The sequence below is a fragment of the Lates calcarifer genome, linkage group LG10 (assembly GCF_001640805.2).
Source record: "Lates calcarifer isolate ASB-BC8 linkage group LG10, TLL_Latcal_v3, whole genome shotgun sequence".
Taxonomy (NCBI): Eukaryota; Metazoa; Chordata; class Actinopteri; family Centropomidae; genus Lates; species Lates calcarifer.
Genome location: NC_066842.1, coordinates 21,186,108 through 21,209,361, shown reverse-complemented (window position 1 = coordinate 21,209,361; position 23,254 = coordinate 21,186,108). Strand labels below are relative to the sequence as shown.

General features: G+C 40.7%; 1 protein-coding gene across 1 annotated transcript; it reads left to right on the top strand.

The window, feature by feature from the left end:
* Window positions 1-908: 908 nt before the first annotated feature.
* LOC108901843 (cyclic nucleotide-gated cation channel beta-1) lies at window positions 909-22,219 on the top strand. The gene is made up of 37 exons (XM_051073343.1): window positions 909-989; window positions 1,086-1,107; window positions 1,235-1,280; window positions 1,420-1,525; window positions 1,974-1,993; window positions 2,077-2,182; window positions 3,044-3,068; window positions 3,274-3,364; window positions 3,577-3,680; window positions 3,929-3,992; window positions 4,323-4,398; window positions 4,587-4,611; window positions 6,228-6,540; window positions 6,849-6,998; window positions 7,126-7,179; window positions 9,278-9,345; window positions 9,645-9,904; window positions 10,879-10,906; window positions 12,955-13,153; window positions 13,392-13,406; window positions 14,645-14,676; window positions 14,901-15,000; window positions 15,166-15,320; window positions 16,770-16,997; window positions 17,591-17,799; window positions 18,051-18,101; window positions 18,203-18,289; window positions 18,549-18,613; window positions 18,857-18,979; window positions 19,213-19,354; window positions 19,507-19,666; window positions 19,760-19,857; window positions 20,105-20,188; window positions 20,293-20,411; window positions 20,821-20,967; window positions 21,145-21,343; window positions 21,474-22,219. Exons 1-37 carry the CDS (start codon window positions 909-911, stop codon window positions 21,723-21,725), a joined length of 4,104 nt encoding a protein of 1,367 aa, XP_050929300.1. The 3' UTR covers window positions 21,726-22,219.
* The last annotated feature ends 1,035 nt before the right edge of the window (window positions 22,220-23,254 follow it).

Below are 23,254 nucleotides of genomic sequence, written 5' to 3'. Positions count from 1 at the left end.
AAACTAAACATACCTTTAAGCTGCAACAACAAAAGGGATTCCAATTTTTGAGCAAACTGTGATTATGGTTGATTTTGACATTTAGAGACAATCATGGTGTTTGTCTGCTGTCCTGGTTGCCCTCAACCTCTGTTGTTGTCCATTATCAAGGCGCCTTTCAGGTCTAGTGGCTCTTTGCCCCGTTACTGAAGTGGATTAGCTCAACCGGCTGATAAACTGTCACAGCGGATAATACGCGCATTTAAGATTAAGTCCGACGAGTGGCCCTCCTGCTGGCTCTGTAAATCTCTATCTTGAATCAGTGTGCTGCTGGGCCAGTTAGTACTTCCTCTCCCTGTACATTTGTGTCTGATTTCTCTCTGTCTAACTGACTTAACCCAGTGTCACCTGTCTAATATGCTGGTATAGCAGCTTATGTGAGGTTGACCTTTGGCCCTCTTCCTCTTTAGTCTCTGACTTTTGACTCCTGTGAAAAACAGTGTCTTGTTTTCTATCACTTCTCTGGGTTACTTGATAAATTGTATAAGTCATATAAATTGTATAAATAAATCATATTCCAGGCACCATATACTACTGCAAATGTTTGTAAATGTGTCAGATGAGAAATTAAAGACAATTTTCAAGATATAGATGGAAAAAACAGTCAATGTGGCAGAGAGAAATTTCAAGTTGGGACAAAAACCTCTCCTGAGATAAAAGCAAAAATGAAGCAGGTGAATGTTCATCATCAGACCTCATTAGCTCCAGTTAAGGGCTCTCTGTCTGACAGATGAAGTGGCTGCTTCAATGAACCCACGGGGAAACAGTTATTAGAAATTATCATCAGTATTATCAACAATGTTTGATGAAGGGCTTGTTAAGAGGCTGATCGTGTGTGTGTGTGTGTGTGTGTGTGTGTGTTAAACAGGATGTTTAACTGGGTGGTGAAAGTGGTCCCTCAACCTCCTGAAGTTCCCGGGACAGATGAAGATGCCAAGACCCCTGCTGCTGTACGACAACACGCTAACACACATCATCACACACAGAGTTTATTTTCTGAGTATTTCCTCTCACTCTTTTCTCTCTCTGTCTCTCTGACCCTTTAGGACCCGCAGAAAAACAGACAGGGTGAGGATTATTTTTCAACTTATTTTAAACTATTTGCACTGCATCTTTAGATATGTATATGCACAAAGATTTGAGTCATCTGCTTACTACATGTATAAGAATATATCTAAAACAACCTATCTTACAGTGAAGAGTCCTCCACTGAAAAACACAGATGAGGCTTCAGAGGACAGGTATAGTTTGCTCTCCACCAGCTTCTTTGAATGTGTTAATGAGTGTGTGTGTGTGTGTGTGTGTGTGTGTGTGTGTGTGTGTGTGTGTGTGTGTGTAGACACACTGAGATCTTACCATCTTCCTTGACCTCCTCTGCAGCCAGGGTCAGACTGGTGTATTAGGCTGGCTGTCTAATGGGTTCGTCAGTGCCCTGCCACAGCCGTCTAACTCCCCTCGACTCAACAGGGCCAACTCTGAAGCCAGGGTGAGTGTATGTCTGAGAGGATGTGTAGTCAACTAATAACAAGCTCAAAGTGTATTTCTTGTGTTAACTACAAATGACACAATTTGACAACCAGATATATTTGCTTCTACAGTATATCAAGTTGTACAATACTATAAAAGGTTTAAAGGAACAGTCAGTGAGAGACCTAACAATAATAACTGCATATCCACAACCATATAGATCAAACTCTAATCCTCTTGTCTTGAATGTTATAAATTCTCACACAAAGCAAGTTTAAATTTTCATATTTTGCATATATATCATATTATAGCTGTGAATGATGGACAGAAAAACATATAGTAATATTAGGAAGATATATTTGCTAGAAATGAACTAGAAATGATCTACTCTGTCCTGCAGCTGAAGCATTTGCCTCTAATTTTTTCTTATTCTTCTCTCTTTTTTTTCCTTCTTGTCCATCCACCAGTCAGGGGAGGATGAAGAAAGGTACAGTGTGATTAGAAGATTAGAGGATTTGTAAAGAAAAATAAGATCTTTGAAAGGTAAATTAAAGGGTGTTTGTCTCCCAGGTCTGGAGTGATCGGCTGGGTCACTCAGGGTCTGACCAAAGTGCTGCCTCAGCCTGATGAAAAGTACAGAGAAACTAACGACAACAACAATGAGGAACACACTGAGGTGAGACACAAAGGACTTCATTTATTTGTCTATTCAACCTGTAAACTTCATGGAAACTTACTAGAACATAATGCAACCTTAAACTTACTTGGAAAAAGGCCAGCAAGAGTCAATCTACATCTTTGAACTCTGTGACTCTTGACTCAAGCAACTTAATATTGTCCCACAGGATTATAGGACTAATCATGTGTAAGGATCAAGCTTATAAAGGCACAGAGGGGGTAGCTAAGTTAAACCCTTTCCATTAACTTCACTGGTATTTAAACCAGGCTGTTCATGTGATGGCCATCTTACCTGGAGGCCTTGGAGCTGCAGTGAGACACAGCCAGTCCACTGTGTTTCTCAGACACAATTATATATTTGATGTTTCTAGTGATTCTATGGTTTGTGTGATCCAGTTAAAGTAAAATATACATAATTTTATATAATCTTACATAATCACAACTTTTTTTCATTTCAGCTGACAGAGGTAGGGTACACCCTAGACAGATCGCCAGTCCATCGCAGGGCCAACACATATAGACAAAAAAACAGTCTCACTTACATTGACACCCATGGACTATTTGGAGTCACCAGTTAACCTAATGTGCATGTTGTTGGACTGTGGGAAGAAGCCGGAGAACCCGGAGAGAACCCACGCAGACACAGGGAGAACATGCAAACTTCACACAGAAAAGACAGTGCTAACCACTGCACCACAGTGCCATCCCAGCTGGGAATGTGAAGAGATAAATTATCTTAATAATTTACTTGTAAACTATTTCCTAACAAAATAACTTGCCATAAAGAATAATAATAATAAACTGAACACAATCTGTTCTGTTAGCTTGACTTTAAATGCATTTTCCTTTGCTGTCCCAGGTCTATGATGTAGCAACAATGCCAGGTATGTTTCTTTATCATGTTTTTATCATGTTATCAATTTGTGAAGAAATGTATGAATGGATATGTGTGAATATCATCTCTTTTGTTAGTATGTATTTTAAAAAAGTAATCAAGACATGTCATATAGAGTAAATTCACCACTGATCATGGATTTCTCAGTAATTTTTCATCCTAATCAAGCTTGTCTGATTGGTCTGTCTGCCCAGATTTTGATCCCCTCCCACACATCCCAGTGGTGGAGATGGTGTCAGATGATGAGTCGGAGGTAGAGAGTCTGACCCCTCAGTTCCCTCCTAAGTGAGTACAAATCACTTCTCACTATGAATTCACACTTAATGAAGCTGAACCTTGACTCACTAACATATGACCAAAGTTTCCAAAGTACAGAAGTATCTGGTCTGGTATCAGGTTTTCTAGATCCCCACCCTGATGGTGATCACACTTTGCTTTACCATCAAAACCAAGCAGGCATAAGAGCAGGGCCTGACCTTTCTCCTCCTCTGCTGCAGCATGGTGAACTGGATAAAGCAGATGATCCCTCAGCCAGTTATACTGCCCCCTGGTGCCGTACTCATAGAACCATCGACCAAGTCCCGCTCCTCTCTGGACAAAAGTACACACACACACAATCTGACACTCTCAAAAATATAAACATGGGCACACACGCATGGATTTGTAAAGTGCCGTTTGATTTTACTCGTAGCACAAACCCATACACTGATAGTCACATGCACTATTAAAGCAGCACCTCTGGCCTATTAGTTGAAAGACAACAATGACATTTTGTGACTTTGTGGGCTTGATAATATTTTGTGCAGTATTTCTGTTCGACTGACCTTTATGTCTCTCTGTACTCCGCAGTTCTGTCCCCACCACCTGAATCTCTCAGTGGAATCTCACTGGATACTGACAGCAAGGCCTCGGGGTATGTTTTGATCCCTCACTGTTTAATGAGAAGATAAATAGATAGGATAAAATTACATTTAAATTATCTTTCATGTGGAAAATTGGATGGATAATTGCGTCTGGTTGTGGAGAGTGTTTGTTCATAATAGACCCTTTTCACAGCCGTTGTTATAGTAAGAAAAGCATAATATCAATGACGGCTCCGTTATATTCAATTGTCCCAGTAAACAGTGTGACAGTGAGCCAGCGTGCACAATATCAGGATGTTCAAACTGAAGCAGCTAAATGGAATTCAGCCATCAGTGATTTTATTATTTACACCTGTGCTTTGCTTACTGTCTCTCCACAGTGTGGTTGGCTGGTTCGTGTCAGGGCTGGGCCTGAAGATGCCTCAGCCTGCCATTCCACCTAAAGATGATGTCATAGTACGTTTTGGGAATAAATTAATGCTCCTTTCCTCCTTCACCTCTTCTTGCCCATAAACCTGTCAACCTTTCCTTTACCATCCATCTCTTCTGGTATTTCTTTGTCCCTCTCATTTTCCTAGAACTATATTGATAACAATTCAACTGCTGTTTCTTTCTTAAATTTGTATTTATTTTTTTGTTCTCAGTGTGCAGCTGAAGTTCTACAGAAAGGTGAGTTAATTATATTATACCTTCCTGTAGTCATATAAAATGCTCTGCTTGATATTTTCTTGGCAGTACCACTGTGCCACAATTCACAGTTCAATCAAGTGGATTTATTATCAGATCAGATAATGTTTTCCTAGAGGAGTGTTAGCATGCTAAAATAACACCTACAACTAGCAGAAAACATCTCTTTAATAACATGGGGTGCTTTTTATTCAAGTCATCATTTTACCGGTTTCTCCTTTTGAGTAACTCCTGTGGATGTGTGTAATATTTGAAAATTACTGCACGTGTTCTCTGTTGAAGCACCCTCTTGTTTTTCCCCCCATAGTTTTTGAAGAGGTGTTTTGGTCGGGTGGTCGGAGCCTAACTCAGTCCCTCTTCTCCTTCTGTTTCAGGGGGGAAGGCGCTGCGAGCCCCTTAAACAGCAGGAGGAGACGACTGGGGGATGCTCTGAATACCACACACAGACAGATACTAATAGACATATTGCACTGTTGGCAGAGCCACAGTTGTACAGTGTGCAGCTCAGTATAGAGACTCTAGGCAGCTGTAACATACTCCAAGAATAGAGATATATTTAACTCACCCTACTGTACTCAGTGCAGTTTCATATGAATGTATTCCAACCTCAAATATGTGCATTGATATATAACTAAAATGTGTACTGTATATTATGTATGCAATTAGGTGTGTGTTTGTCTTTAGTCTTTGTGATTTTGAATTTGCACATTTTCTGTTTGACACAGAAATACTTAGTAATTGCCATTTATTTGAAATTACTATAGGTGTCATGCACAGAGGATTGCAGCCATGATATCTCTCTGTTACTTTATTGTGCTTTAGTCTATGCAAAGTACACTATACGTTCATGTTGCCATTTTCATATCCAGCGAAAAACATATCCAGAACAGGGATAAAAAGATGATGTAGTGGTCATACATTTACACATAAATGCGATTCTTTTTAGAAGTCTATCAAGATAAAATGTAATATCTTCCTTTCCCGACAGAAATCTGGAAATAATGATTAAGTGGCAGCTACATTCTTATTATGGTGTTACATGTGGATAAAGTAATAAGCTATATTTGTATTTATACCTGACATTTACTGCAGGGGAAAGTGTTATCATAGTTTTTCATCTATAAGTCTTAAAGTTGAGTTCAGTTTGGGTCATTTTACAGTACCTGTAAGTATACCATGCAGTATAAGGCCTGCTGTGATCCACTTGATTTGTGTCTATGGCCTTGAACTGTGAAATGTGGCCTGGGTATGTGGTGTGGTGTTGTTTCAGGGGGGTTGGCTTGATTTGTAAGGAACCTCTCACATTCAAAACATTTTGACTGTTGAATAGACAAGGTGACATCGATATAATAATACACTGTAATGTAAGAACGCCGACAGGAACAATAAAGATCTAGTGTGAAAAGATTTATGTTGTGTTTTTTTTTTTTGTTTTTTTTTATCAATAACCTACCTTAAAGATACAGACAACAACTGAGGTCTGACAATGACCTTCCCCACAAACACCAAAGCCAAAACCACATTCACCTTTAACATGTCATCTCTCAGCCATGTCTTATGTCTTACACAAAAAATGATGCCTTGTTACCCTCTCATAGCTTCAACCAAACTCAAACCTGACATGGTGCTAGAAGACATGGAGTCAGACAACGAGGGTCAGCAGACATGTGAGGATCATTCCAAAGCTCCAGCACAATCCACATCGCTGACTCCACCAACACCGACAACATACCAACAGCAGGAAGCAATACAGCAGACACAGCCCAATTCACTGCAGTCAGATGCCAATCCACAGAGTGTGACAAAAACATTTCAGGAGGATGCTGAGACTCAGACAGGCCGCTGGACGCCATTTATTGAGAGCATCAAGAGGGAGGCTGAAGATGTGGCTTTGGCTACCATGGAGGAACGGTAAGAGAGGTGGAGAACAAGAGGTTGGAGGTGGTCAGAGCTGGAATCCTTTACCATTTTTAACTCAAGCATAACATCAAATAATAATTCAAATAACTGCAAGTTAGTTAAGAGTATTTAGTGAATTCATTTTAATAACTAAGTCCTAAAGAGTCGACATAATACTCGACCCTGACTTGATTTTACTCACTTGACTGGAGCAGTATATATAGTGCCATAAGAAAGAACACATCCAAAATGTAATTTACCACATTACTAACATTTACTTCACAGCACACGTCATATCAGTGTGTTCTGTCTCTCTTTAGTCTGCTGCAGGAGCGCATGGAGATGGCACGCATGGCTGAGGAGGTGGCCAGGCAGACAGCTGAGATGGCCATTAGACAGATGGCCAGTGAGGGACAGTCCATCAAACTCTCACTGGGCAGTCAAGAACTGCTGGAGGAGCCTGAAGCCGAGTAAGACCACATGTCCGAGTAGAGAAAGAGAGAGAGAGAGAACGTGTGCATGTTTGGGCATTTTTGTGTTTTTGGCACTGGACCGTCCTTGTGAAGTGATGTGACAGTGTGTGTTTATTATGACCAGGCTACCAGTGCCACAAGAAGAAGAGAGTGAAGTAGAACACAGTAAAGTCTCAGAGTAAGAATTCAGTTCTCCTCAGTTCTTAAATTCCTTGAAACCTATGTAGGACCCTAAGCCCACTTTGTCTGCTCACCTAGAATGTATATCCTACTTCTCGTGTGCTTTGCCTTTTAGATAAAAATGTTATATTTCAAGTCGAAATTTCTGCTTGGTGTTACCATCTCAAAAATCATGAGATTTTTGAATTGATGATGGAACTATAGCAACAGACCCAGTGGTAGAAAAATCCTTAACTTAAGTAAAAGTAACTATTCTACAATATAAAATATATTCAAGTAAAATTTCAAAATAATACAAAATACATTAGTGCCATCAGCAAAATGTAATTATAGCTTCAAAAGTAAAATATTATGCAGCAGAATGACCCCTTTAAGAGTTTCAGAGATATTGTTATAGAGTTGTTTTATTATTACTAATGCCTATCTGCCTCAACACATTTGCAGTTTATCATAGGTTTTCTGTGTTAAATCTTATCTCTAATACACAAAATAACTAACCCTTGGCTGTCAGATAAATTCAGTGGTGTAAAATGTACAATAACTCAGTTTAAAATGTCTAATTTTAAGTAATATTTTAAGTACACTCAAAGTACCTTAAGCTGCAGTTCAGTTCCAGTGGTTGCATATTTTTACTTTTTACCACTGAAGAGATTCTACAGCCCCAGTGTCCCCGGGCCCATTTCAGCTCCCAGTCTCACGCATCCAGCCACAGATGTACAGTCTGTACCACAGCACAGTCATTTGGCTGCCAGGTCTCTCTCAAAATCCCGTGGGTTCTCGTTATGTGATCTCTGCCGCGCGCTGCCTCAGCATCACACCACCGTGCCATAGCAACCACAGCTTCCCTTGGCAACCCCCACCCCCCTCTCTCAGCGGTTCCCCCGGTAACACCTGCTGCTGCTGTTTCACGTCTGGAGACGCAGGGAAAATGATGGACGGAGATGAAACGGAATATTTTACCCGTTGTTTTCCCCAAAATTTATAAACTCTCTCCGATCTGGTTTAAACGACCCCACAGCCGAGTTCGTGTTATTTGTCGTGGCTCGACGCTCGTGGACATTTGCAGACGGGGCTATTGACGATTAACGCACGTGAATATTGGCAGAAAGTGAGTATCGCGTGATAAGGTCGCGGTTAGGTAACAGACAAATATGTTATGAAATGAGTACGTTTGACCGAGTAGTTAATTCTAACTTTATTACTATTCCGATGTAAACAGATAGCGTTATATAAGCTTTACAGGTGGTCACAAAGTCAGTCGTTTATGCTCACAACAGAAAGACAAGACGCACTATTTGCTAACAATGTAGAGTTCATACTTACCCATTTAAGCGTGACTGTCTGCATTGATGTAACCTGTGTTTAGTGTTTCGGTGTCTCGCGTTTTTAGCTTATTACTCAATTCAGAATGAGTAAAGAGAGAAACAGTTTTAATGAATCAGTGACATTTCTCATTATATAATCACACAGAGTGCTGTCTATAAAATGATGTATCACGGTTAGCACATCTGTGTGCCCCCTTTAGGACATCAATTCAACACATCACATGTTAAATAAATGTGCTGAAACACAGTAAATGTGTTATGCATATTGCAGATGGGGCTAAAATGTAGGACAACCATGAAAATAATATATAAATAATTCTCCTGTTCTTTCTGCAGCGTGCAGCCACCACAGGTCTTGAAGCCCACTTTTATTAGCCATATCATTATAAAAATGAACCTTATTGGAGCTCCATGTTTACACCCAAGAGCACTCTGATGTTTTTCTAACCAGAACAAATACAGGCAAATCATCATTTTCAGAGGGTGCTAACAAGCTTTGATAAGCCCACGCAAACTAGAAACTAGAGACTAATTCCATGTGAATTAGTCAGGCCTTAGTACTTTGGAAAAGTATTAAGATTTTCTATGCTTGATGTATTGACTTTACTTTCCAAAACTGCTGACAGAGTACAGTTTCTAAAAATACCACTGTGTTCATTGCATACTGTACTTTACTATAGTAGTCCTTGAGTGTCAAACAGTGGAATCAGTGTGGAGCCTTCCATGCTGCCAGTCTGAGTGATTAACCTGTCCAACTGTGCTGTTCTGTAGAAAGGAAGAGAGCATTGCAGAGGCAGAACAGAAGGAAGAGACTGAAGAACCTGCTATCACAGAACCAGGTAGAGATCAAGACATAACATACATACACCACTGCACACACTGTTGTAGCAGTTTAAAAAAAATATTTATATCTATTGATTGCATATTCTCAATAGATTGTAGCTGGAAAAAGTCACAAAATCTAAGTAGATAACATAGTTTGCTGTAGTCACTGTAGTACACACACTCTATACATTTTTAAAACCTGTATACTTTATTCACCATGGTCTGTTTCTATATGACCTGCTTTATCAGCATCAGACAGATGAGTATTCCAGTATTTGAATGTCATTAAATCCACTATTTAAAAAAAATCTAGAGCCAAAGGAGGAAGCAGAGTCACGGCGGACCTCCCCCTCTCCACCTCCAAGTCCTGAACCAGAAAAGACCTCTGAGCCAGAGCCCCAGTCCGAGCCTGAGCCTGAGCCTGAACCTGCACCTGAACCTGAACCTGAACCTGAACCAGAACCAGAGACAGAGGAAGCCACTTCAGAAGCTAAGCCTGTAACTCAGCAGCCACAGAAAGCAGTGGAAGACGGTCAAGGCACCAAAGACCAAGCTGACAAAGCCGCTGAAAAAGTAATCTTCACTGGTTCAGCATGTGCAGCGATGAAAAAATGTGACAGTTAATTTAACCCCCTGAATTGTCTGACCTTATTCAGCAATATAACGACTGTAAAATCACTTTACAAATACAAGCCAATTTCTATCCTTTCTTATTTGGTTTAGTCCCACTTTAAAAATCAGCTGAGATCAAAAGAGCTCAAACCAATCTTTTTGACTTATTCAAGAAGGGTTGAATCAAGGACAACTGAGCTTTGCTGTCGATCCCTGTAGACATTTTGTCTCTCATTTAACAGGCTTCTTTAGTCCTGACTGACAGGTGGGGAGACCCAGGTATTAACCTGCGTGGCCACTGATGCTCATTAGTGCTTCAAGCTGTTGTAACAACAGTTGTTAGAGTCGACACCTGTCCTCCCTATTCAAATATTTTAGATAGGGAGGATGAGTGGAAGTGAAAGAGGAGTGAAGGAGGCTATCCATGTTAAAACAGAGAAGCAATCCCTCAACAGAGGGGGAGGTCTGCGACACCACTTACCCCCACATACAGTGCTATGTTTTCATCCCTTGGCCTCATGTGATTCTGAACGCTCCAAAGACTGTTGTTTACATTTGGACTCAGGTGACTCCAGTGATTCTAATGACTGATGTCACAACAGCGATTAGCACTAACGAACCAAGTGACGTCAAAGGCTTTGATAACGACCCCACACAGGTTAAATACCTGGGTCTCCCCACCAGCCAATCAGAACTGAAGAAGCCTCTGATGGGAGGTGAAACTCAAGAATTGACAACCAAGTCTGGTTACCCCTGATTCATCCCTTCTTGGAAAGACACACCTTTCTAGTAAAGAATCTATTCTCCCTACTTCCCTTTTCTGTTCACAACTAGTGTTTTACCAATAATTAGAGAAAAATAAATTATTTTGTGTAATTATTATTTTTATTATTATTATATTTACCAGTCACTCATATGCTTTCTATTTTTTGTAGGAGGAAGCTACTGAGGATGGCTGTGGTGGTATGTACTTTTCTATTTTGTCATGTCTTTCTCATCACAGACTCTTTATAACTGTGGTTAGAGCTGTGATATTACTACTCCAGTTTCCTGCCTGTATGTCTGACTGGTTGCGTTGCATTGAACTCACAAGCTGTGTGTCATTCTACACGCTTGTCCATATCGAGACAACCACTGTGTTTGATGTCATCACTGGTGGCCGTCTGTCAGGCTCAGACTTTTACTGGACAAGTTATCTGCTGACTGTAGGCATAATCATTATCTATCTTCTATCCTGTTTACTAGAAGTCTGACATCGTTATTCTGCCTGACTACATTGCTGTTTGACTCAACTGTTCCCATCACCCATCTTGCTTATACTCTGCCTGACTCTACATCTGCATATCCACCTGTCTCCTCTGTAGCTCCAGTCAGCTGTGATTCACTTAAGAGCTGCCTGATGCGCATTCCTCACACCTCTGAGTGCCTCGGCAATATCAACGCATTCTTCAAAGAGAACGGCATCTCCCCCCCAAAAATACCCTCCATGCCTAAGCTACCCACCCAGTTCTCTGACGTGACCAAGTACTTACCTACCCTGCCCCCTGAATTACGCCAAGAGTTCTCCCAGATCAGACTCACACAGGTCCCAAGAAATATTGCCCATACTCTGACTGAGTTTTTACCCAAAAGCTCAGAGGGTTCAGTTGGCCCGAGTCTGTCCAGTCTTTCCCAGAGCTTTTCAAACATCCCACAGAAGCTCTCCCAGTTTCCCAGCCGGACCCAGCAGTACTTCCTCAACGTCCGGAACCGCCTCAACAGCCTTATGCCTCAAGATGCCTAAGAAACAACAACAACAACAACAGCAAAAACAGAAGCAAGACAAGAATCAGCAAGATGTAGAACTCAACCGACTCATCCGACACCCTCTCCCTCCTCCTCAGCATCCCCAGCTCCGGTCCCGCTCCCCATCTCCATCCTCCCCCAATGGTAGTACCCTCGAGTTGCCCAATGTGCCATCCTATCCACGCCTGCCGCCAATTGTCAGCCCCCCATCAAGGCAGCTCAGCTCCCGCCAGCTGTCTTGTCTCTCTAACCCGGCATTCTTCATTGAGGATGACTCAGACAATTCAGCAATAAGACCTGCAGGTGAATTTACAAGCAGTGGAAACTGAACTGTATTTGTGATTTTTTTTTGCTTACTGCCTACATGCATGAACTCAGTGGATTCAGAATAAAGTAATTATTAAACTAGCTTAAATAAAATTAACAACTGATGACACTAAAGTATTTATTAATATATTCACTGACAAAAAAAATTACAAAAAGTAAATTATCAACTGAGTTCAGATGTCATGCAATTCACTGACAACATGTATTTGAGTATAAACATACTGCCAGAGGAAGTGTTACTTGTTTTGTGTTATTGTTGTGATTTTTTGTATGTTTTTATGTTACCTTATTTTTTTGCGTCTCAGAAAATCATGCTTGATCTTACTGGAGCACCAAAATTAGTTTGTTAGTTTAGTTGAAGAAAGGGAGGGTGGGGGGCGAGAGGGGGGGGGGGGGGGGGGGGTGGATGGGGGTGGAATACATCCCAATTCTGAAACCATTCCACTATTTCCTCCAGAAAAACGAAAACAAGAAGAAAAAAGACCAATAATATTTTTTTTGAATGGCTTTGATGTACAGCAGAAGGCAGCAAACTGCCCTGTGGTACTTTTTTATTTAAAGAAGAAAGTGTGTCATGGGTACCATGAGCCAGATTAGACAGACTGAATGACTTGCCAGATGAGTAAGCCAGTCTACGCAGCTATCAGGGCACTTATACATGGACCTAGTTCAGATATAGGTCCTGCCAAATCTGCCTGTGTCCCTGTCCTGACCTGCTTCTGCTTGTAACTGTGACATGCTTTGCCCCTTGCAATGCTGCATGTGTGTTATTCACCTATTATTATATCATACCTTTGCAAGAGACAGGTTTGTCTCGATGCTAATATATTGTTCATACCATGATTTGTGTCACCCCGTAGTAAATAACATAAACATATTGTGTCTGTCAACCTCTCCAGAGAGCTCCAGCCTCAGCCTTCGTCCAGCTGTCAATGTAGAGGACGTTGACTCAGACAATGAAAGAAAAGGAGGAGGAAGAGGAGGAGGAGGAGGGCGAGGAGAAGAAGAGCAGAGTACTATCCCCCACATTCTCACCCCACAGGATCCCAAACTTACAACCCTCACTGTCCCTGTGACCCCTTCTGGGGGTCGTCAGAGGTGAGAAATGGCTACAGATTGCTTTGTGATGTAAACACAACAGTGGAGAAATCTGTGTGCAGGCAGCTCTGTTGATACATTATTAACAGACTAATATATGTCACATTTGAAATATTTGACAAGGTTTTATACTGCAAACAGACACTTTTGGTCTCTTAAATGGAAATTCAAGCTCTATCTGGGTGTGCACTAAAGTGTTTTTAATCCTTTTCTCCCCCCTCATGCTTTTCATCTACAGTAAAGGAGATAAAGAGTAAGCAAACTGCATGGATTGTCTGAGTTATAGTGGCCTCCAGTGGGCAGTGTACTTTTGACTTTGTTTCAACAGTGACCACTTCCACCAGTGAACTATAGATATACATGTGCATGGCTTAAATGCGATAATGGCTGCATTCAAGTACCATCATTTTTTTGGGATAAATTATTTGTGTAGGTGCTAGCTTCTGTGTGCAAGTGAAGCATTTGATCCAAAAGGAGATGAAATAATGTATCCATAGCTGACAAAATGTAACAATTGCTCTTCAAAAAACTAAGACTTTCATTTACAGAGTGATGTCTAATCATTGGTTATGAATGTAATGAATCATTATATTTATTGTTTGGTTTTGGAATGAATCGCTTCACAGTTCTCTCTCTTTAGTGCTGTTTGAATTGGTTTTTACTGCCCTCTACTGTTCATCATCTTGCCATACAGTCTCAGTCTAGAGTTGGTAGAGGCATTACTGTCTGTATCTCAGTGTCCTGCAGAAACCATGTGTTGTACAGATTAAGTTGTTTCAGTATGGTCTCAAGGTCTCACATTTATGAAATCACATAAAAGACAACCATAACTGCTAAAATAAGACAAACCAGCATATGCTGTTTTTGCAGAACACGAGACAGTTTGTTGCATGTCTGGAAAGGGACTGAGTGTTTCTTGTCTCATCTTGTCCTCTGCTGTGTTGTTCTTTTGTGAAGTGTGAAGTGTGTCACTTTTGCATGGCTTCTACAGATTTGTGTGCTTTTGACTACTGTATGGACATTGACATAACATAGGCAAAAGTCAATAAACTGATGCATCACAACCTTGCAGTTGCATCATCACTGTGTCACCTACCTGTTGACCACTGTAGGTGATTTATCTTCAACTGTTATCTGTTTCTTGGATTAACATCATGCTTTCCTTTGCACCCACATACACACACACATAAACCCTCTCTCTCCCTGTCTTTCTCTCATTAACACACACACTCACTTCAAATCCTGCTCTGACCATGTGCTGCAGTAGTGGAAGGAATCGTAGGACTATCTGGACAAAGATGTAAGCTATTCAACCCTCACTAAATATCCAGTAGTGCCCATTCATCTTTTCATCCACCCATCGTGCATGCCCAGTCATTATCCATCACCATTCATTAATCTCTGCATTTCCCCATCTGAATGGCAGCAGTCTTTACTCATTCACTCATTACATTATCATTTTCAGTGTTTTCTCATCTGTATTTCTCACAGTCACAAATACATGAATGAGCATGAAGCAGCATGTAGTTTTCTTTGTTTAGGTTTTTTTGTCTTGTAAAAAAATCGGTAATTTTTCAGGCACATCTCAGCCTACACGACGATGATGTGATTCTATGTGTCCTAAACATTTACAAATACCACTTAACATGGTTAAAGCCTAACTATAATGGGTTTGAGTTTAAAGAAAAGCAGACAGCGCTGTTTCAAAGTTGAAACTGATGTCGCTGTTTCTACCTGACTTTAACAGCAGGACGCTTGCAATCTCAAAGTGAAGATGATGATGATGAAGGAAGCATCCCTGTCAGAGCTTGGCCCAGCCAGTCCAGCCTGCACAGCACCGATGACTTGTGAGCACTGTACATTTTTAAGTGCTATACGAAGGCTGTACTGTACACACACACACACACACACACACACACACACACACACACACACACACAAGATGGCTCTTCAGAATAATATTAAAAATCATTTCAGCATCATCTGATTTTAATTCTGACTGTGTTTCACAGCCTGAAAGAACGTCCAGCGTCTTCAGCCAGTCAGACCAGCACAGTGGTGAACGAGCGTCTGCAGGAGCTGGTCAGGATGTTTAAAGAGAGGACAGAGAAGGCCAAGGAGAAACTCATTGACCCTGACAGCTCAGATGAAGACAGCGTCATTCCCTGTGAGTGAGAGTTTCTTCTTTGCTCTCTGTTGCCTGCACACTGACACCAAGATGAAATACAAAATAAGTGTGAGAGGTCAAACACCTCTTAAATATACAAGTAGATATTAGACAGTTGCAGGTGTTAAAATATGTTTTAATTCCAGGAAGAGCCAGCTTTGTCCAGCTGGCAGGAAACCACCCACTCATTAAAGTCATTCCCACACCTTGGACAACCCTTTATATACACTAAAACATTCAATGAGTAACCTCAAACTGCTCACTGACACACTCACACAGGTGAGTAGGAGCAGTAGTTGCTTCTATCCAGTCTCCCACCATCCTCTCATTCTTCCCTAAAGTTGTACCACTAGTGTCCCTCATTTATCTCCCAATGCTTTGGTCTCCTAAAAGCATCTTTGCATTTCTTAGATCAGTGGTCCCCAAAGTAGGTACCTTAAGGAAGAGCTAGGGGTGCCTCCAGATTTGTAAATTGATATTTTGTATAGATTTCTTTTTTATCCTTTATCCTTTCCCAAAAAAAACAAGGCAAAATTTGCATGAACGCATGTCTCTTTTTCAAACATAAAAAATGTAAGAAATAAGCAATGAACACTGAAATCACCAAATGAAAAACCTGCAGGTTTTTTTGTTTGTTTGTTTGTTTGTTTTTTGCCTTTTCTTTGTTCCTGGTTTGTCTTCTGATTACCGTTAACACAGTTAGAGTTTTCCAGGTGCACAGCAGTCAATGAAATAGCAAATGTCAGGGTAAATGATGGCTTATAAAAATTAATCCATAAAGCATAAAGTCATCTCTGACTGAAAAGGGTGTGTTGTGTGGAATTTCATGAAAAAAAGTCACTATGCAGGGGTTCTGTGGCTTAAAAACATTTGGATTCATTGATTTAAATAAGGAAATTATTATATTAAGAATCTTATATTCAGCCTGTTTCCAGCTGCACATTATTCATAGAATATTGTTAACACACATTTTCCTGGTAGCTGTAGTGTACAAAGTGTACATTAGCAAGGTATGATCCTTAGCAGAGTCTTTATTCCTTGACTTTTCTGGAAAAATCTATATTCTAGGTTTATTAGGATTGTGCTGTTTCTATACAGCCTAGGAATGATGGTTTGCTTACTGAGAAAATTCTGCACATTAATTTATTTTTGGCCTTCAGAAAACCATCAACAGCCTTCTACATCATCTGCTGCATTCACTAGCTGCAAAAAAACAAAATACTAGTGCTAATACCTTTGTGCCCTTTATGATTAGAGCTCTGAGCCAGTCGGAGATGGTAAACCTTCTTCTTTGCATATCTTCCAGGCAAGAACAATTTGTCCACAATATGTTGCCATACCTGCCATGCCATGACATACTTAACTAAATCTGCACCCATGCATTTTCTAAATCTCTGTCATGTGCTCTTGTGACCTCTTGTCCTTTTGTCCCCTCTCACCTCCTTTCAGCTCCTCCTCAGACCACAGCTCCTCAGCCTGCTCCTGGACTGCAGCCAGGGGGTAGAGGAGAGAAGGAAGCACAAGCAGGTCCATCAGGAGGAGGTGGAGGAGGAGGAGTGGAGAGTAAGGCAGAGTTAGAGGAGGGGCAGTCTAGCAGCTGCTGCAAGCTGAAAGCTCCTCGGTGGATACGAGCCTGTATGCACTACCGTTTCCCTGCCAGCATCGACCCTTTCACTAGTGAGAACCCAGCCGAATACGCCACCCCCCCGTCACCTACTCCTTAACATACAGTGCAGTAGAATCATCTTTACTCAAACTACTCAGAAATGAGTGACAAACACCTGGAGTCCTAAATGATGGCTCTCTCTTAATAACACATTGATTTAGACTTGAGAAACATTAATTGAGCTCTGTGCTCATCCCCAAGGAGACTAAATACTCAGGAAATATTTTTGACTTATTGTTTTATGGAGCAGATTTCAGCAATTAAGTACTATTTGGTTTGGGTAAAGGTAAATCTGTACTATCCTGTTACATTTTAATTTACCCTTTTCTCTTCCCTTACTTGCACATTCATAAGGACTTTGTGAGCCAATCTATTTTCTGTTGCCCTTCTTTCTCCTTAAACACAAAACCACGATCCATGTAATAGAAATTGTGTTTAATAGCACAGATTAGATCCTGCTTATTTCTCATGCTCTTGTTCTCGCTGTAGTTGTAACAGAGCATACTTGTAGTTGGTGCTTGCTTAGTGACCATCACCTCTGTTCTGTGAATACAGACTGATTCCAGCCCGTCCTCACTTTAACCACACATCTCTCTTTTTTCAGACATAATGTACGTGCTGTGGATGTTTTTGGTTTCTCTTGCGTGGAACTGGAACGTATGGTTCATCCCGGTGCGTTGGGCCTTCCCCTATCAGACTCCAGACAATATTTACTACTGGCTGGTGATTGACTACCTGTGTGATCTCATTTACATCTTGGACATCACCATCTTCCAGCCGCGTCTGCAGTTTGTTCGTGGAGGAGACATAGTGGTGAGTGGGACTGGAAGCTTTTACTGTAATGGAGTACAATCTCATGGTGGTGGGAATTAACAGTAATTCCTCTGTCAGACGCACTGACTCGTGAAATAACAGAAAACATTCCCTGTTTGATAATGAACAAAAAAATAATCAGTGAAGTTATTAACAGCATCAGTTGCATTTACTATATTAGTATATTTTAGTTTAAGATTATAATTTGTGAACAGGATCATTGATCTTTAATAATTTTGTTTTCATTACAGTGTGACAAAAAAGAGATGAGGAAGAATTATATGAGAACCAAACGCTTCAAAGTAAGTAATTAGAACTGAATAAAAAACTCTATGCTTCAATTAGTGAATCAGTCATCGAAGGAATTTAGTCTAGAGTTAGGTGGTACCTTCCTATTTTTCAGTTTGATGTGGCCAGCCTTGTTCCCCTGGAGATCTTCTATTTGAAAATTGGCATCAACCCTCTGCTCCGCTTACCCAGGCTGCTGAAGGTGAGGCTCTGTTACTGTATATTCAGCCCTTTGAAACCTGGAGAGTCTCCACTTTTACAGTACTAATGTGTGTCAAATTTGCTGAACCACACACAACAATGTTACAATGACAGTATCAAACACAGTATCATTAAGTATGGCACCAATAAAAAGGATGTGTTTATTTCTAACTTTGAATCTACTTTGGGAAATCACCTTTCAGTTTTTTCGACGTAACCTTTTCAGATGTTTTTTTCTGCTCTCTCTCAATGCATCCCAGATCAACTCCTTCTTTGAGTTCAACGAGCGTCTAGAGGCCATCTTGACCAAAGCCTACATCTATAGGTCAGCTGCAATCTTATATGATCTAAATGTGGTAGCTACTGTCCCATTCTGTTCCTGCATTTTATTACATACTGGTAAATTACTGGCAGGAGCCATTAAGACTGAGAAGAATTTTCTCTCCGTCTTCACTGCATTCCCTGTGTTATGCACCACAAGACTAATGTTTCATGCAGTGACACAGTTGAAGTAATAACCAGGTTAAGATATTCAGTATACTCACGTGTATGTCACTCTGTCTCTCAGGGTGATCCGTACCACCACCTATCTTCTTTATTGTCTCCACGGTAATGCCTGTCTCTACTACTGGGGTTCTGACTTCATAGGATTGGGATCTACTCCATGGGTGTACAATGGTGTGGGCAACAGGTTGGTGGGATAAACGTACTCACACTGACACACACATACACAACAGTTTTTTCAGTTGTAAAAATTAAAGATGGGGGTTTAATGGGTTTAACACAAAAGGAACAAAGTGCAGACAACAAAGGAAGATTTCCACTAATATTAAGAAGTAGTTGAATAACTGGTCAGTCACATATACAGTACAGTACATTTTCCTCCTTTGCCTCTTTCCAACTCCTATCTTTCTCTCTGCTCAGTTATATTCGCTGTTACTACTTTGCGGTGAAGAGCCTGATCACCATTGGGGGTCTGCCAGACCCAACTACCATGTTTGAGATTTTCTTCCAACTCATTAACTACTTTATTGGAGTCTTTGCCTTCTCTATCATGATTGGACAGGTAGGTATATAAATGTAATGAAGACATTTGCGCCTTCCACATATATTTAACATTAAAAGCTGCAGCGTGTTATTTTTTTTCCTGATAGCAAGGACACCAATACATCATAAATCTCTCTGTGCGTTGGTGTTATTCACTCTTTTGTCTCTCAGATGCGTGATGTGGTTGGTGCAGCCACAGCAGGTCAGACCTACTACCGCACATGTATGGACAACACTATTAAATACATGTCCTCATATCGCATCCCTAAAGATGTCCAGAACCGTGTCAAAACCTGGTACAACTACACCTGGCAATCTCAAGGCATGCTGGGTAAGGAGAACATACTGTGTTGCATGTGTTCTATGTTTATACTGTACATCTAACCTTTCAGTCATACTATACTTACTACTGTTTCCTGTCCAGATGAGCAGGAGCTGCTGACTCAGTTGCCAGATAAAATGCGTCTAGACATTGCTGTAGACGTGAATTACTCCATCGTCAGCAAAGTTCCTCTTTTTCAGGTAGGAATGAATGAAAATGCATGAAAAGAATAGCATAGTGAACTTGTTAGAGAACGATTCTCTAAAACCTCCTGGTGCAGAAAATCTGAGATTATTCTGTGAATTAACTCACTGAATGAAAGCAGACTTTCTGTTAAATTCAGTTGTGTTGTACCGCTAGTGTACTCACCATATAAAGATCAACCAGAGATTGGTGTAGCTTTAGAAAAACTGCTTTCTGTTATTGGTCTGTTTTCCCTTTTGGCAGGGTTGTGACAGACAGATGATCTTTGACATGCTGAAAAGCTTACGCTCTGTTGTCTACCTGCCTGGGGATTATGTCTGCAAAAAGGTACGTACTGTATGCAGATGTACTTGTATCTTGTTCGTAGGAGACTTGTACTGGTCTGTCCCTCTCATCACCAGACTCTGCCTTTCTCCATCTTTGTTGCTTAGGGCGAGGTGGGACGGGAGATGTATATCATAAAGGCTGGGGAAGTGCAGGTGGTTGGAGGACCTGATGGGAAAACGGTGTTTGTCACTCTGAGAGCGGGATCAGTCTTTGGAGAAATCAGGTGACAAGGTTTTTAACCCTTTAACCCCACCCCCTGATTTCAGCGGTGTATTCTGCTGCATATTAGCCTGGATTATTTTTACAGGCACACTGACCAAAAAGACAAGAGTCTAATCTATTGATACATATATCACATGTTTACATTGATGTTACATGATAGAACAGGACTTGTAATTTGGGATCCAAGCTGCTATTCAGGCTATAACTGTGGAATAAACTGTATTTGTGTGATTTTCACACTTCGAGGTTCGTGTTTGTCAGAGTTGATTTCTGATATCTTCAACATTTTATAGTGATTTTGCTTTAAATCACTAAACATGACACACAAACCTACTGTTCAAGTGACCTTTGAATCTGTAGAAAATGTCATTTGAAACCATGCCATTATCTCCTCTCTCTCTGATTGGCAGTTTGCTTGCAGTAGGCGGGGGTAATAGGCGCACAGCTAATGTAATTGCTCATGGCTTTGCCAATCTCTTCATCCTGGACAAGAAAGACCTGAATGAGATCCTGGTCCATTACCCTGAGTCCAAGAAACTGCTCCGCAAGAAGGCCAGGTTAGGCATGAATGGCTCTGCACATTATCATAATAATCAATGTCGCAAACCACAAAAAACTTTTTTGCTGTATGACTTTGCAAAAACACTGCTTTTGAGACTGCTAATAGCTTTGGCTGCTGTATGTACTTATTACAATGTTCTTAAGTCTGATTGAAGCCATTTTCTCAACCACAGGAAGATGCTTACCAAGGGAAAGAAACCTGAGCCCAAAGAAGAGCCTAAGGAACCTCCTCAGGTACCAGCAGCCCCTGTCAGGCAGGAGACACCCAAACTGCTCAGAGCTGCCCTGGAGATGACAGAGAGGTCCTCTGGACTTAAAGGAGCTCTGGCTAAAGTCAAAGAGAAGACCTACAAGTCCAGTATCTCATTACAGGTAAATATACTCAAAACCTGAGCAAACCAAAGAATAAACGATATGCACATGTGACAATAAAAAGGATGAGGGAGTACATCATAGACACATATACACAAATCGCAAACCCTTCTTCCCCCTCCTCTTCCAGCCCTCCTTCTCCTCCTCCCTGCCTCCCCCATCTCCCACCTCCAGCTCTGGACCCGACAGAGATGCAGATACGCCCTCGCCCGTCTCTGCCAGCTCTGCGACATTACACCCTGCTTCTCGCTGCCAGAACAACAGCTCTGTGACGCCTCACTCCGCATCACAGTGCCGCAGCGACGCAGACGACCAAAGAAAGGAGGGTGCCGGTGAGGACGAAGGGAATGAGGGCGGGAAGAGGAAAGAAAAGAAGTTGTGATATATTATTTTTTTTCAACATGAAAGGAGGAGAGTGGTTTTAGAAGTTAGGAAGAAAGGAAGGAGAGGTGGGGAAGGTTGAGGAGAGGAAGGAAACTGGAGTAATCAACAGGATATAAAGAAACTCCTAAAGGGAAGGATAAACAATGCTGAATATATCTACTGGACACTGACAGAATGGTGAAAAGAAACAGACAATTGTAATGATCTGTCAAAGTTGTGTGGGACAGCTTCACTGCAAAATATCAGAGTAGTACTGTATTCCATTTTGACCTATGATGCACTTATCCATTTTCTACATCATAGCCTGCTATTTACAGCACCCAGTGCAGTTATAATATACCTGTAGACTTAAAAAGCTGATATATTTTGTCAGTTGTGTCAGATAATAGCAGTGCCCCCATCTCTCCCTGGTTTTTCAGGCTGGAAAATACAACTCCAGATTCTTTTGTTCCCCAGTTGCTTTACATAACTCTTTCAACCCCCACCTACTGTGTTCATCTTATTAATTCATTATTAGTTCATCTAACGTAGGAGCAAGCCATTCCTCGCCTGGTTACCTCTTCAGAATTCAGGCACATTTTCATCAGCTACACTGAGTTTACACGACTGAATCCACTGTAGCTATGATGACTGGATTCTGTGTAGGATGGCATAGTGAAGCCATAACAGCTCATTCAGATCAGCTATTTCTACAGAACTGAACTTCTTGTCTTCTTACAAAATGAGAAAATGTTTTTGCTGTTGTTGTCAGCTAAATGTTTACAGGTTCTTTTGTAAACTTAAAAGTAAAATATGCCTTATATTTTTCGTCATGTGACTCTGTATTGTGTTGGTGTGAGTAGCTTGCACTGCTTATGTTTTTACATGTTGGTTTGAAAAACAGTGCAGACTTACTAAAGCTGTATTTAACATTTTAACATCATCTATACTTCCATCATAAGATATGTTAGCAATATATGTTGACAGGTCTATGTATGGTGATCTCAGATTATTTGACATAAATTCTCAGTCTTCTGACCATCATATCTTTAAGCATAGCAAGCTCAAATATCATCTATTGTCTTATTGCCTCAACACTGGATTTTACATGTTGATACATATGTGTATGTTATCTCAAAGGGATCAATATCACTCACTTAGCCATCAGCACATGTAATACCATTGCTTTACACATTTTACAACTGCAGTTAACGTTTTATGTTCATGTTTTCTTTTGTGTTTGTTTTGTACAATAATGTAAATAGATTTGTTTTTTGAAATGTAGCTGAATCACATTTTCATTTTCCCGCTAATGAAAAATCACTTTACTGCTTTGCAGTGTCATGAGATGTACATGCATTCTAGAAATGCTAAATGTTTAATTTGTGCTGTAAATGTGTATTATGACTCAGTGATGGTAATGCTTTATAATTGATACAGCCTCAGAAGAAAGGCCCATACACCAGCTAACCATACTGCCAGACAATCTGTAGAAAGGAGTATCAATGTTGTTTCTCATGTATGGTTGTGTGTGTGTGTGTGTGTGTG

Excerpts from the sequence above, each read along its gene's own strand:
- LOC108901843 (XM_051073343.1), top strand. The coding sequence starts at position 909 with ATGTTTAACTGGGTGGTGAAAGTGGTCCCTCAACCTCCTGAAGTTCCC. Across the intron at positions 18,290-18,548 it reads GCTTACCCAGGCTGCTGAAG|ATCAACTCCTTCTTTGAGTT; the intron begins GTGAGGCTCTGT and ends AATGCATCCCAG. Across the intron at positions 19,355-19,506 it reads TCTCTATCATGATTGGACAG|ATGCGTGATGTGGTTGGTGC; the intron begins GTAGGTATATAA and ends TTTGTCTCTCAG.